General features: G+C 41.2%; 1 protein-coding gene across 1 annotated transcript; it reads left to right on the forward strand.

Annotated features, from left to right (window-relative positions):
* The first annotated feature begins 6,817 nt into the window (after window positions 1-6,817).
* On the forward strand, window positions 6,818-13,277 carry LOC104942001 (malate dehydrogenase, cytoplasmic). The gene is made up of 9 exons (XM_010767186.1): window positions 6,818-6,904; window positions 7,411-7,509; window positions 7,985-8,081; window positions 9,790-9,965; window positions 10,445-10,567; window positions 10,661-10,837; window positions 11,695-11,808; window positions 12,419-12,508; window positions 12,624-13,277. Exons 1-9 carry the CDS (start codon window positions 6,902-6,904, stop codon window positions 12,744-12,746), a joined length of 1,002 nt encoding a protein of 333 aa, XP_010765488.1. The 5' UTR covers window positions 6,818-6,901; the 3' UTR covers window positions 12,747-13,277.
* The last annotated feature ends 303 nt before the right edge of the window (window positions 13,278-13,580 follow it).

Raw genomic sequence — 13,580 nt, forward strand, 5'->3', positions numbered from 1 at the left:
GTTTTGCAATAAACATTGAACCAGTCCGGCCCTCCACTAGTACCCATTTTTTTTTATTTTGGGCCACTGTGTATTTGAGTTTGACACCCCTGCTCTAACATGTTCCTTTCATGATCATTAACTTACAAAAACTTTACATCACCTAACACCTTCTTATCTCAGCGACTGCTAGGGGTGTAACGGTTCACATAAGTCACGGTTCGGTACGTACCTCGGTTTGGGGGTCACGGTTCGGTACGGGTTTGTTACAACAAGAAAAAGCAAAAAAAACTCCCAAATGCATAATTCCAGGTTTGTTGTTATTTAATTTTGAACAGTAGTGCACGTTTCAGTTTAAAAAAAAAAGAACTCTGACATTTTGAATAATTAACTGTATTAAACAGTTAAAAACAAACCACAAACAATACCACACACTATGGCCCTTTCTCATTTAATCAAATCCCCCTCCTCGACTCCTCGGTCCTCCGGTAGTGACCCGGATATGAATTTCAGCGCGCCATGTTGAAGGACATCTAATTTCTCTAAATGCACTTCGAGGACCGAGGATCGAGCGTCGAGGAGGCTCTCTGGAGGAGCTATAACCGAGGATACACTGATGGGTCCTCCACGGTCCTCCACGGCTCCTTCGTGGATGCATTTCCGGGAACAGAGATGTTTCAAAGAGTCGTGACGCACGGCCGGACTTATCTCAGCCAATGACAGCTCTGCATGCATCCCCTGGATATTATTTTATTCTGCTCTCATCGCGACGCGATGTTTACAGTGAGAACAGCTGTGAGGTCTGTGCAGAAAGCAGAGCAGTGTGTATAATATATATCACTCAGTATAACAGGCCTACTCTCTGTATTTGCTTTAGTTTAGTAGATATCTACAAACAAAGAGTCGATATTTTTCTAAAACCATTTAGTGCTTCACATGTGGGAGGGCTTAACATTCCTCTATACTGGTCTTAGGCAGGTCGTAGGCAGGAAGCTGTAAGCTGGAGTCTGAAATGAAGTGCTACATCTCTAGGTGTGTGTGGTACAGTGTGTGCATATGCAGCGGACAGACAGGTCTCATTTGGTTTGTTGTCCTCTGCTTACTTTTAATAGCCTATTTGTAAATAAAACTTTTGGCCCGTAATTTATTTTCCTCATTGTAGCGACCAGAGAGGGGAGAGGGGAGGGGGAGGGGATATATCCAGTCTCTGATATTGTTACGTTATTATGAGAGTGCTCTGTTTGATTCTGAAATTGTATATATTTATATAAATACATACGTGTGTGTGTTTGTGTGTGTGTGTGTGTGTGTGTGTGTGTGTGTATGTGTCCGCATCTGTAGCCTGTTATTGTCTCATTATACCGCACTGTGAATGAATTAAAAGTACATATATAAGTCGTCATGAACACATCTGTCCATCAGACAGAGGGCTGCTGTGCCTCCTGTCATCATTAATGGTCATCTCTTTAAAATGACCACTCAGAGGAGAGGAGTTCTCATTCCTCTACCTTGTGTGGAAAGGTAGAGGAATGAGAACTCCTCTCCTCTGAGTGGTCATTTTAAAGAGATGACCATTAATGATGACAGGAGGCACAGCAGCCCTCTGTCTGATGGACAGNAGCGTGTGACCGCCAGCATCGGCAGCAAGTTGCTGTGACTGGTCCAGTTGGATGGATTTGGGTTTTGAGGTTAATGAAAGGTGTTGAGGTTGGTGTGGGTCAGGGGGGTTTGTCAGCCAGCCTTGTTATGCTAAAACAACAGTTGCATTGATCAAAACGTGCTCCACCTTCCACCCTGGCTGTGGATCCAGGACACTGTTGCTGCCGCATTGTCGGTCATCCTTCAGTGAGTTTTTCAAAAAAGTGTGTTTGTTGATGTCTACAGCAGAGGGGATGGAGAGGGAGGGGAGATGCAGAACATGTGGCAGTTTGGTGACCCCTTGTGGCAGATACTGTAGAAGCACACAAACTCACACAAAACAATATTTGCATATTAAGAACCTCAGAAACTCACACCAAGAACTATTAAAGATCACAACAAGACAAGTTAACACATCTTCTCCTGTCTGAAACAAGCCAAGCCTTAATCATTCATCATACTGTCTCTGATAAAGACCTTCTGGGTGGTGACTCAGAGAGGAAATGAAGACACGGCTCTATCAATCAGTCCATCAACTGCTGGGAAATATGTATTTGTCTTAATATGTAGTTTGATTCCATCAAACCCATTTCACGGACCATTTCCTTATGCAAACAGAGAGAGTGGAAGAGTGTGGTTGAGGCTCACTCACAGGAGAAAACACTTCTCGCTGTGTGTATAGTATGAGATTTAATTGAATAGTTTTGCATCAGTGCCAGGAAGTTAGTTGGTGTGTTTGCAGAGGTCTGTGTTCTCGCTGATTGAGGGCTTGGTTGTCTTTTTTCCCCTGAAGCAAGTCAATACTTGGCTCGAAACAAAGTCCTTCTCAGGTTTCAATCACAGACAATCAGCGAGAGAGAAACTCACAGAGGTAGTAGGTACATCAAGGCAGATTGGAAACAGTCGTACGCCTCCAGGCCGCGTCCTAAAAGTGCCAGAGCAGCACAATAACAACAGCTCAAATGGATCTGCAGGCTATTTCTGGAAGCGAGCAATTCAGGATATCTCAGCTCAGAGACAGAAAATGTCCTGCGTTGAATAGGACAGGAAAATATATTTTGTAAGCCATTGAGTTATTAAAAAATGATAGGCTGATTGATTTTGTGCAACTTTGGTGATACAGGAATTAAATAGCATGAAACAAAGAGCCAGCTCACAACATTTGACAATGTAGGAAACATGTTCCCACTTAAAGTAGGTACGCAATTCATTTCCACATGACATGACCGTTTCAGATAGATCACGCTTTTCTTACCACGAAAACTGAAAGGACACAAATTAAAACGAAAGCTGCATTAATAAATGAACTTTCAGAGGGATACATTTTTTCTGCAGTGAATTATTTTAACAGCGTGAATGCCATCACGTTCGGATATTGTTTTCTCAGTTTTTCTCCTTTTCCCTGTTTTCTCCTCAAGCACATTGGTTTTCAAAAAAGCAAAGAGGCATATTTCACTGCTTGCTTAGGTTGCTACACCACACAAGTGTGAGCAAGCAATCATACATATTTAAACTGTTCCCATATCTGAGGTAAAGGCACTTCAGGTTTTAGGACAATTTGTGGTTTAGCCGTCAAAAACACAAGCCAACTCTTGCACCTTTTTTTGTTGGCAAACAGCAAAAGGGTGTGAAATGACTCGCTTGCACACGTACCAAATGTCTGAATGATAATTACAACTGGTAATTTGATTTTTCAGTAATACGCCCGGTTCTTAAAGGCAAGACGACTGCTGCAGCAACAAGTGTTTTCGGAGAGTCTTCACCACATATCCATCAACACCAGTTTCAAAGGCTATGATAAGAAACATCCAAGAATCACCAACCACAGCCATACACTGACACCTAGTGTGAAATCACGGACACTGCACATATCAGACACGGACAGGGACCAGGTCACGTAGGCTCATTTTAAACAGAGCTGCTGTCTGCACGACAATGTAAGGGACAGGAAAAAAAAGTACAATTAATCTGCTGCTATGATCTAAAGCTTCATCAACTTATCTAAGACAGGAATATGACAACGCTTAGACACAGATATGTCATAAAGTAAACAAGGTGATGGCACAGGGATACAAACGTTGAATATGATTGGAGATAGCAGTGATGATGGTGTAATTTTTTGTTGTGTTTGTGTGTTGTTTATGTATTTAATGTGGATGTACTCGTGTGAATGGCAACTGCTATCTCTCCATGTCTGCCTGTACACTGTGAGAGCTATTTGGTCTAGCACGGCAGATAAGAGGGTGATATGGAGGCTGGTGGGTGTGCTGGCTATCTGCCTCCCAGACACCAACGTAACAGGGTCACTCAGGTGCACTCTGCAGGGACAAGTGCAGGAGCAGAATAGGAGGAGATAAAGTAGGAGAGGACAGAAAAGGGTGGAGGTGAGGGAGGTGAAATGACAAGGGGAACAAAAGAGGAGATGGAGTGGACAAAGGACGGTCAGCAGAGGAGACAGACACTGTACAGAGAAAGAGACGTGTCATGAACTTATCGAGAATTTACACCTTTAAGCGTGACGGTAGAGTGTATGTGTGCACATGTATAGGCGTTACTACGTGTATGCAGTTCAGGATTTGTGCACGTGAGCCCACTCCCCTCGCTTCTGTGGTGCTCCAATTTGGCCTGGTGGGCGGGACAAAACACCCACAATGCCGATTGTTTTCACAGCACACACACACAGAGGATCAGGCCGGCGTGGCACACTGGCACCAGATATTATCATGTGTGCCACTGCTGTTTTTAGATTCATTCTGATTTCCTTTTTACAAAGACGAAGCCTGCCCTAATCCCCTCATGTGAACCTGACTAGGGACAGAGAAGAAAATAAACATTGGAGACTCACTTGTAAATTACAGTTACAGCAAAAACAGACTCTTTCAAATGCGAGTTTATGAAAAGTCAGAACTGTCACGAGTCGTTATAGTAATGCAATGTAGTTTTAATGTTGATTAGTAGAAAAAACTACTTTTCAGGCCTAGAAAACCCTTTTAATCCATAATTTTGCATGGCAACCTTGATCCTGTAACTTCATAGCGTGAAGAAAATGCACCACGTACAATCAAAAAACAGGTCATTCATGTTCCTTAGATATCATACCAGTTAATAGCTAACTGACAGTAATTATACCCCGTTAATAAAAGAGTTGAACAAAAGACTATACTATAAAAAGTAGGGCAAGGCATATTTGAAGGCCCTCCAATAAATGTAATACAGCCAGAGTATGATCCTCCAGCAGTATGCCATGCAGCCAACAGACAGCTTTGAGCAACTGTTTGTCCAATACTGACACCCCTGACAGACAAGCTGCCACACAGAGGGGTAAATGTGAGCTGAGAGGAACCCTGCCAGGCTGTGGCAGCTGCTTCAAACGTCTCTGAATCAGGCGGCTCTTACACACAGCCTTTTGAGGAGGGAAGGGTCTGTGTCAGCCCCTGTCACTGGCAGGTGAACACCTTAACATTACGGCCAGTTTTGGGCTTTGGATGGAGAATAAGTGCTGGCTTGAGATCATTTTGTGTCATAAGGATGAAAGAATGATAGATCGACTGTACATGGATGAATAATAGATCAGTGAATATTTCAAGCAGTAGAACCTTGCCACAAACAGTTAATCGGTTTTAACCACAATTAGGTCGCGTCATAACACTGCAGAGAGCCAGCCAAGCTATAGCCCACATGAGACCACAGTCTGACACCAGCTCAGTGTAACACCATCTCCTCTGCTTTTTGTTGGAGTCAGGTAATGAGCCTGTAATGAGGCCATGAAATATTGATAACCACCCTCACCTAACACTGGGCCTCTATAGGGGTCCTCTCAACTCAAAACAGCATAGTAGAAACAAAACATTTACGCATCTCATGCTGCTGAAGAACCAAAGATGAGCAGTATTGTTCTGATATTGTATCTATATTTGATTAACACTAAGGTACATAGTTAGGCTATATTCTGCCATATAAATGTTCCTACTCTTTGTCAGCCTTGTAGTTTGTTTATTAAGAATTTGCTTTATATGTTTGCTGGCAACTAATTGTTCTTGTTTTGTTTTCTTGTTATCTGTTACATGTTCTAAAAAAAAAGCACAGTTTCATATCAAAAATAAAACTACAACAGTGTAAAATACTCTGTTAAAGTAAACGTCCTGCATGAAATCTTATTAAGTAAAAGATACTAAATAACTGGCATTAAAATACACTTAAAGTACCAAAAGTAAAAGTTAATTCAGAATCATGTATATTCAATTACTGCATTGTTATTGTTGATGCATTTTGTTCACTGCAACTGGTAAATGTAGAGCTACTTTTAATAACCTTAGAATCTAATATATAATCTGAATCTGTAAAGTAACTAGTTTTGTCAAATAAATGTAGTGGTGTAGAAGTAAAAGGTGTCTTAAATTCCCCAAAGTACCCCGAAATCATACAGCACTTGAGTAAATGTACTTCAATACAATACCACTGATAAACAGCATTGACAATAGTGAAGAGGGATGAAGATTGAGACTCAGACTGAGAGAGGAAGAAAGAGATGAGAAAGGTTAGTTAGCTATCATTAACTTACCTCAAATACTGCAGTGACGAAGACAGCAAAGTAAAAGAGTGTGTGCTCTCCCCTTGGCTGCTCAGCTTCAGTAGATATCAAACTAATAACACCTACATCATGCCTTTCACACATACATCCATGCTTTCACAGCAAACATAAATAGTAAGCCATGTTTGGTTGATAAAGACAACACGTGAAGTAGCGGTTTGCTCTAGTAAGCTAGCATTATCCAAACTTAACCTGTTATTCACTGAGACGCCAACCAGTTATTGTTACGTTTCATATCGATAACTTATGTTGATGCCTCTTTTCGGTCCACATGTTGGTCTTTCTTGCTAACGAGTGGCTAAGCTAAAGTATAAACAAACTGTACTCCTGAGGCAGGTCGAACTGGTCGCTAAGCAACGACAAGCAACCAGCTAGCTCATTAGCAACCAGCTAGCTCATTAGCGACCCTGAAACGCAACTAGTTAGCTCAATAAACAGACATTACATATGAAAGCCTGGTTGTATAGCATAAGTTGTTCAAATATGACCGATAGCACCCCTTTCTTTTACGGGATAACTTCTTCATTTTTGACAAAGAACTACATTACCTAGTATTCAAAACTACAATTACCCGGATGTAAAATCTGCCGTCAGATGTTTGCAAGTGTCGTGATGCTCTCAGGACTTAAATAGGTGTGACCTGCTGGTTGAGCGATAAGTGGGAGTGAGAGCAGTTCAATCTACCGTCTGAACATGGTGAGTACAGCTAGCGAATATATCGGTTTATTAGGTATTTGGTATTGCATGTCTAACGCAGATTAAACCACAGTTATTCCGGTTGTAACGATGAGAATTTCACAAACGTGTGCAAAGTTATTCAAAGTTGATTTGGACTATTCTTGCATTCTGGCTGACAGCATGACGCAACCTAACCGTTGGAGTTTATTACATTTGATGTATCCTTTTGTCACTTGTGTAGCTACTTAAGTCATTTTCAGGGGTATTGAATGACAAAGATGGCGTTGAACTTGAAAAAGTATATCCTGCATTTGATATGCAACATTGAGACTTGTATGGAAAAGCACAGTCTATTTTTAAAGTGACCCCCCCCCCCCCTGCTTTAGTAAATCCTGTTGACAAGAATAGACACCCAGTCAGGCATCCACGTGCACTGGACAATTAAAGGGTCACTGTCATGCCCCTCTGTGAAATCAATGCTAATATTACTAACAGCACTGTTTTTTTTACCTTTTGCCTTGCAGTCTGAGCCTATTAGAGTTCTGGTGACCGGCGCTGCTGGGCAGATTGCCTATTCCCTGCTGTTCAGCATTGCCAAGGGAGATGTCTTTGGCAAAGATCAGGTAAGGAAAGGCTTTGTCATGCTCTCAATTCCCTTATCTCATTAGGGAGTGTAAGTTCAGTATCACAAGAGACACACAGGACACCAAGAGCCCCAGGCAAAACAGCTGTAAATATCACAAATGTTTACAGTTCAAATCTAGGGGTGACAGTGAACAGATATTGCCCCACTGAGAAGTGATCAGATTGCACTCACGAGTTTAAGCGCCCTTTGATGAGCCAGGGTTGACCTTGAAGTCAATGAAATAGATCTTGTACGAAGCTCTTAGGCCAACTTAAAAATAACTTGATCTATTTGGCGCATGCAGTGATCCAAATGGCTTAAAGCCTCCACACTGTTCCAGAAACAACTAATTCCCTACTGGCCTGTCATTATGCCTGGGAATTTAGATGTCAAATACATTAATAACAAATTCCAGCATGTTTTTGTTCATTTCAAACCATTCATCCTACTTCCTTCCCTCTTTCTTCTGTCAGCCAGTCATCTTGCTCCTTTTGGACATTACACCCATGTTGCCGGTCCTGGAGGGTGTCGTCATGGAGCTGCAGGACTGTGCCCTCCCACTTCTGAGAGGTAACAACTAAACACTATTAATAACATCATAATACGTTATTGAAATACTTGAATTGAATATCACTGTTCCCCTTAACATCCTGTCATTGGAGCAATTGTAGTTACAAGGAGATTCTGGGGTAAAGATAAGGTGCACAGTTTTTTTGTTTTGATTTTTAAGTTGTCTACACTTTTTGAATGAATACAACTTCTGCCTGGTTGTCCCAAGAGAAGGTTATTCATATTTGCTGTAATGTTTTGATAATTGGCACCAAGGATATCCTCTCTTTGTGTCAAAGGATTCCGGTCTGTGTTTCCCAAACTCACTCATTTGCTGTTTATCATCACTCTTTTAAAGAGTGTTGGTACTTTACCTCCTATTTCCATCCTATCCTTTTGTTACTATACTATTTATATGGTAAAGCCTATTCATTGTGACCATATGCTGTCTTCTAAAAGAATAAGGTATGCTAAGGCACTGATGATTGTCCGCTTATGATATCCAGTGGTAGCTGAGCAACTGATCCCACCGAGGCTATATGTCAATCCCATGAAGGATTAAACATGCATAAATACATTTAATTTAAATGATCACATAATATGACCAGTATAGGACGGACAAATGTTATCATACAGTAGTTGCTGAATCCGGAATAAAACATTGGGATGCGAATAAAATCTCTTTTTATACGTTACTACACCTCTCAGAATATCATTCACCACTTGGTATCCAGCTCTCGTAAATATTGGAGATGGATACATTTTAATGCTTTGGATTTTTGTAATGCTTTTTCTCCGAGGACCAAATATCTGTCACTGTAAGAATGCTAATAAAGGTTCGGACTTATTTCCTTCTCAAAGACACTTGATAACTATATGCACTGGTTTTTATTGGGACTTTTGGTGTCATCAGTGTAACCGCCATCATGACATCAGTCGTGAGGCGCCATTATGTGCCATCTCCATTGTGACCTGGAATCTTTCCTTTGTATTGGTGCTGTCCTTTGCTTTGTTTGGACATGGGATGTGAGAGGCCCCTGTATTAACCAACTGTGCTGCAAAGACTACGCTTCATGCACTGAGATTGGCCCAGCCGTACAGTACTGCTCACACATGGGATACAGACCAAATGTGTGACATTTAGAAAGGGTGCAAAAGGTTTTGGATGAGAAATGTCCCAGTTATGAATTGTCAGACATGTGGACTGACAAGACTTTGGCTGCTAACTTGGTTTCCTCTGGTATGATTGTTTAAGGGAGTGGATCATTATTTGGAATACCTGATGCAAACATTAATTCAATACAACTGAGAACCTGTTTCTGTTTAACAGTGAGACCTGGCCTAGAAATGGCACTAATATGAGCTACAAATGGGCCCAAAAATGTATTTTTGCTTTAGAGATAGTCAATACCTGTGTGTCATGTTCAGGTGGAAAACAAAAATACTGAAGAACAAAAATAAATGTCAGTTTAGAAGAAAGTTGAAACTCCTGGGAGCTGCCTTAGCACGCCAAGAAACAGATGTGATTTTCTTTATGCTTAAATCTTCAGAAACATTGCAGACATTATCTCAAAACCTTGACGGATAAAGTTAGTAAAATCATTGACAAAACTGTAAAACCTTGTGCTTCAAGTTTTATCGTAAAGTAACTTTTTGTAAAGGAGTAAACAGTGTGAATTAATGGTTATAAACCTTCAACCAGTAATGCTTTCCCTTTCTTTCTCCACAGAGATTGTCCCCACTGACAAGGAGGAGGTGGGCTTCAAGGACCTGGACGCCGCCATCTTGGTTGGCTCGATGCCCCGCAGGGAAGGCATGGAGAGGAAGGACCTGCTCAAGGCCAACGTGGCCATCTTCAAGAGCCAGGGATCCGCCCTGGAGAAGTACGCCAAGAAGACTGTCAAGGTACTGAGAGGCAATTTAGACCTGCACATTTAACGACACGCCCTCTCCTTTTTTTAACTTGTGTCGAAGGCTGTAGATTAAACTATTGTGCTTCTGGCTAAATTGCTTGTATTGCATTGTTTGGATGATCGCCATTTTTCAGAGCCCTCTTGTTGCTGTGTAAAATATTTGTTCTATCCTAAAAAGCCTATTACAAGTTTGCTTGTTAAGAGGATGTGTAAGAATAGCATTTTGATCCTACGGCAGCTTTTAAATCAAGTTACTCTATCCAAAGGAACAATATGAATACTAATACATTTTATTTTACTTTTTAAGGTACACAAAGACCCTTTACATACAGATTAGAATTCATAACACAGAAGTAATTTACAGATTAAAATGACAGGATTATAAGTGAGCTGTTACAATAATGAGGTTACATTAAGTTAGAAAGGACGAGTCCCTATGGTTTTATTTTTAATTTGTTGTTGTGTTTTTAGGTGCTGGTTGTAGGAAATCCAGCCAACACCAACTGCCTGATTGCAGCCAAGTCTGCTCCCTCCATCCCCAAAGAGAACTTCTCCTGCCTCACCCGTCTGGACCACAACAGGGCCCGCTCTCAGGTAGCATCCTTTAGACTACTGTTTGTACTTCCATCTTGTCTTTACATATTAGATTCCCAGACTTTAACCTGACTTTGTTCTCCTGTCCTGCAGGTGGCGATGCGCTGTGGCGTCCCTGCAACCAATGTGAAGAATGTGATCATCTGGGGCAACCACTCGTCCACCCAGTACCCCGACGTGCACCACTGCCTGGTCAAAATGCCCAGCAGCGAGCTCGCCTGCTTTGATGCCGTCAAAGATGACGCCTGGCTCAAAGGAGATTTCATCGCTGTGAGTTGAAAATATTGGACTGTGAGATATATTTCGACATGGTTCCTGTGACTGATGCTTAAAATGCAGAATATGAGAAAACCAATACTCTGCAGGTCTGCTAAAGTATATGAAAATCACACGGTTCAAAAACAAAATCTGATGACATTTAGCCTGGCCTGTCAAACAAATGTCACATGACAAAAACACAGAAACATACTACATCAAATGTATTTTTATGTCATTTGTAAATCTTGTAAAGAGACTGAAAGTGACAAAAGTAATAGTTTCAGAATAAAAGTTATTTCATCTTTCAAATATGTATTTTAAAGGTGGGGTAGGTAAGTTTGAGAAACCGGCTCGAGATACACTTTTTGTTATATTCCATGGAATGCTCTTAACATCCCGATAGCAATGAATACATGAAATGCTTTGACAATAAATACATAAAAAAATGTCATCTGTGGAAGCCGTGGCGCTGTAAAAAGCACGACCAATCATCTGAGCCGGCCCGGCTAAAATAACTGGATGGCCTACCTGCCTGTCAGCCTTCCATCTGTGCACAAACTTATCTCGTGCCCTCATTGGTCATGTTCGTTCGTGTGTGTTGGAGGAGGGGCTCTGTAATGAACTCTGAAGCAGATTTTTTCCGGCTGTGTATTTTCAAATTCTTGCGCATTCGAGCTGGTTTCTCCAAAATTACAGACCCCACCTTTAAACCTCCATAGGATTTGCAGACATTATCTCAAAACCTTGACAAATAAAAACAAAACTAGACGCACAGCTTAATAACACTATCCTGATAGGCTCAGTTATTCTGCTCACAATCCCATTGACTGCCACTGTTTCATGTGATGGTCCATGTTCCTGTTTTGCAGACAGTGCAGCTGAGAGGCGCTGCCGTCATCAAGGCCAGGAAGCTGTCCAGCGCCATGTCTGCAGCCAAGGCCATCTGTGACCACATGAGAGACATCTGGTGCGGCACCCCTGAGGTAAACACCATATTTATTTATACTACAGTAATGACGTGAGAATGTCTGCCTGTTGCCATTCTGTTGAGAAGTGGCTGTTACTTAGTGAGCAACAATAACAAACACAAATCCCCAATCCTCATCCCAATGAAACAGAATATGATTTGATGTTCCTGTAATTGAGACTGATGTAGCTTATCGAGGTATTTATATTAAGGGTTGTATACAGTATGAAGGTAGATACAGTATTAAGGGTGTGCCTACATATTTGTGTTGCCTACCTGAGAGGTTAGAATTGTGTGCACATATTACACAAACCATGGGGTATTCATGTCTTCATAAATCTGAGAAAAAGAGCACACGTGCATATTTCTCTGTTGGTGCTCATTCATGAATTTACACCGAGTTTTAGGAGTGTGACAAATTAATTATCTGGCTGTTTGTACTGCTGATGTTCTTGGTGCTAGAAGAAGATGAAGTCAAGTCTTGTGTCTTTGATTTCAGACGCGTTACATTGTGCTCTGGGAAATGTTAGCGTTAAGTGTTTCCTAATCTCTGTGATAACCAAATACCACTCCCGACAATCCTATTTGAAAGGCTGTTTCAATCAGTATCTCCTTCTTTTTTTCAGGGTGAGTTCATCTCCATGGGGGTTTACTCCTCTGGGAACAGCTATGGAGTCCCTGAAGACCTTATCTACTCATTCCCTGTCCAGATCAAGGTAAAACTCATCTAACCTTGTTATCTAATACTGTAGCTAGCATGGAACTACGTCATTTCTGTCGGAAGCTTGTGTTCCAAAATACAAAACGTACAAATGTATTTTGTTTCCTCAGGGGAAGTCCTGGAAGATTGTGGAGGGTCTGACCATCAACGAGTTTTCCCGATCAAAAATGGAGGCCACAGCAGCCGAGCTGATCGAGGAGAGAGACACAGCTGTGTCCTTCCTGGGAGTGTGACTAGGCCCGGCAAAGCCCACCAACCAACACTTAGACAGACCCAACACTCCGGACGCACGCCTGTGATAAAGCACTCCATAAATCCCTGCATTACTTTGTGTGTGTATGTATAGGAGAGTGAGTCAGTGTTTATGAGTGTAAAGATGGAATTACACGTGTGCGTTGGGAAGCTAACCCTTTGCACCCTTATGTGCACCTTTTTCAAAAATGTAAATCAGCTACAGAGCTCTCGGACGGAGACAGTAATGGGTTGATTGTACGTTCATTCACACATTTAATGGTTGTGTACATTTTCTGTCTACTTTGGCTATTGCAAAGCATATTGTTTATTTAAAAGACACACGAGACTCTTCACTACGCACAAGTATAACTCTATATTAAAAGTCCACCAAATTTGTTACAAGCTATTTTACAATAATTTTTCTCCAAGTGAAACATGGATGGTTGTTACATTTAGTCAATGATGTACTAAGTCCTCCAACACTGGGATGGATAACTTTTAAACCAAATAATAAAATATTAAAAACTCCACTTCTCTTTGCTGATTTTACATTAATTTTCAAAGTATGTTGATAATTTTATAGGAAAATGTAGATGTAATACTTCCAGGTTTTCTTTATGTTTGTACCAGGAAGTATGGAGGGTGAAAGTACCAGTTTATTGTATATCACTGTTCTATGCCCATAGGTATATAGACAACAATATCAAGGTTGTGTTATTGATTCTTATTGATGCTGGCATGGGCGTCACTTTGTTAGAAAATGTGGTGGGGACAATTTCTCCAGATTTAACATCAGCATAGCAGAAGACAAAAGATGTCCCTCTCCTGGGTGT

This window comes from Notothenia coriiceps, unplaced genomic scaffold, assembly GCF_000735185.1.
Source record: "Notothenia coriiceps isolate Sejong01 unplaced genomic scaffold, NC01 NC01_scaffold00004099, whole genome shotgun sequence".
NCBI lineage: Eukaryota > Metazoa > Chordata > Actinopteri > Perciformes > Nototheniidae > Notothenia > Notothenia coriiceps.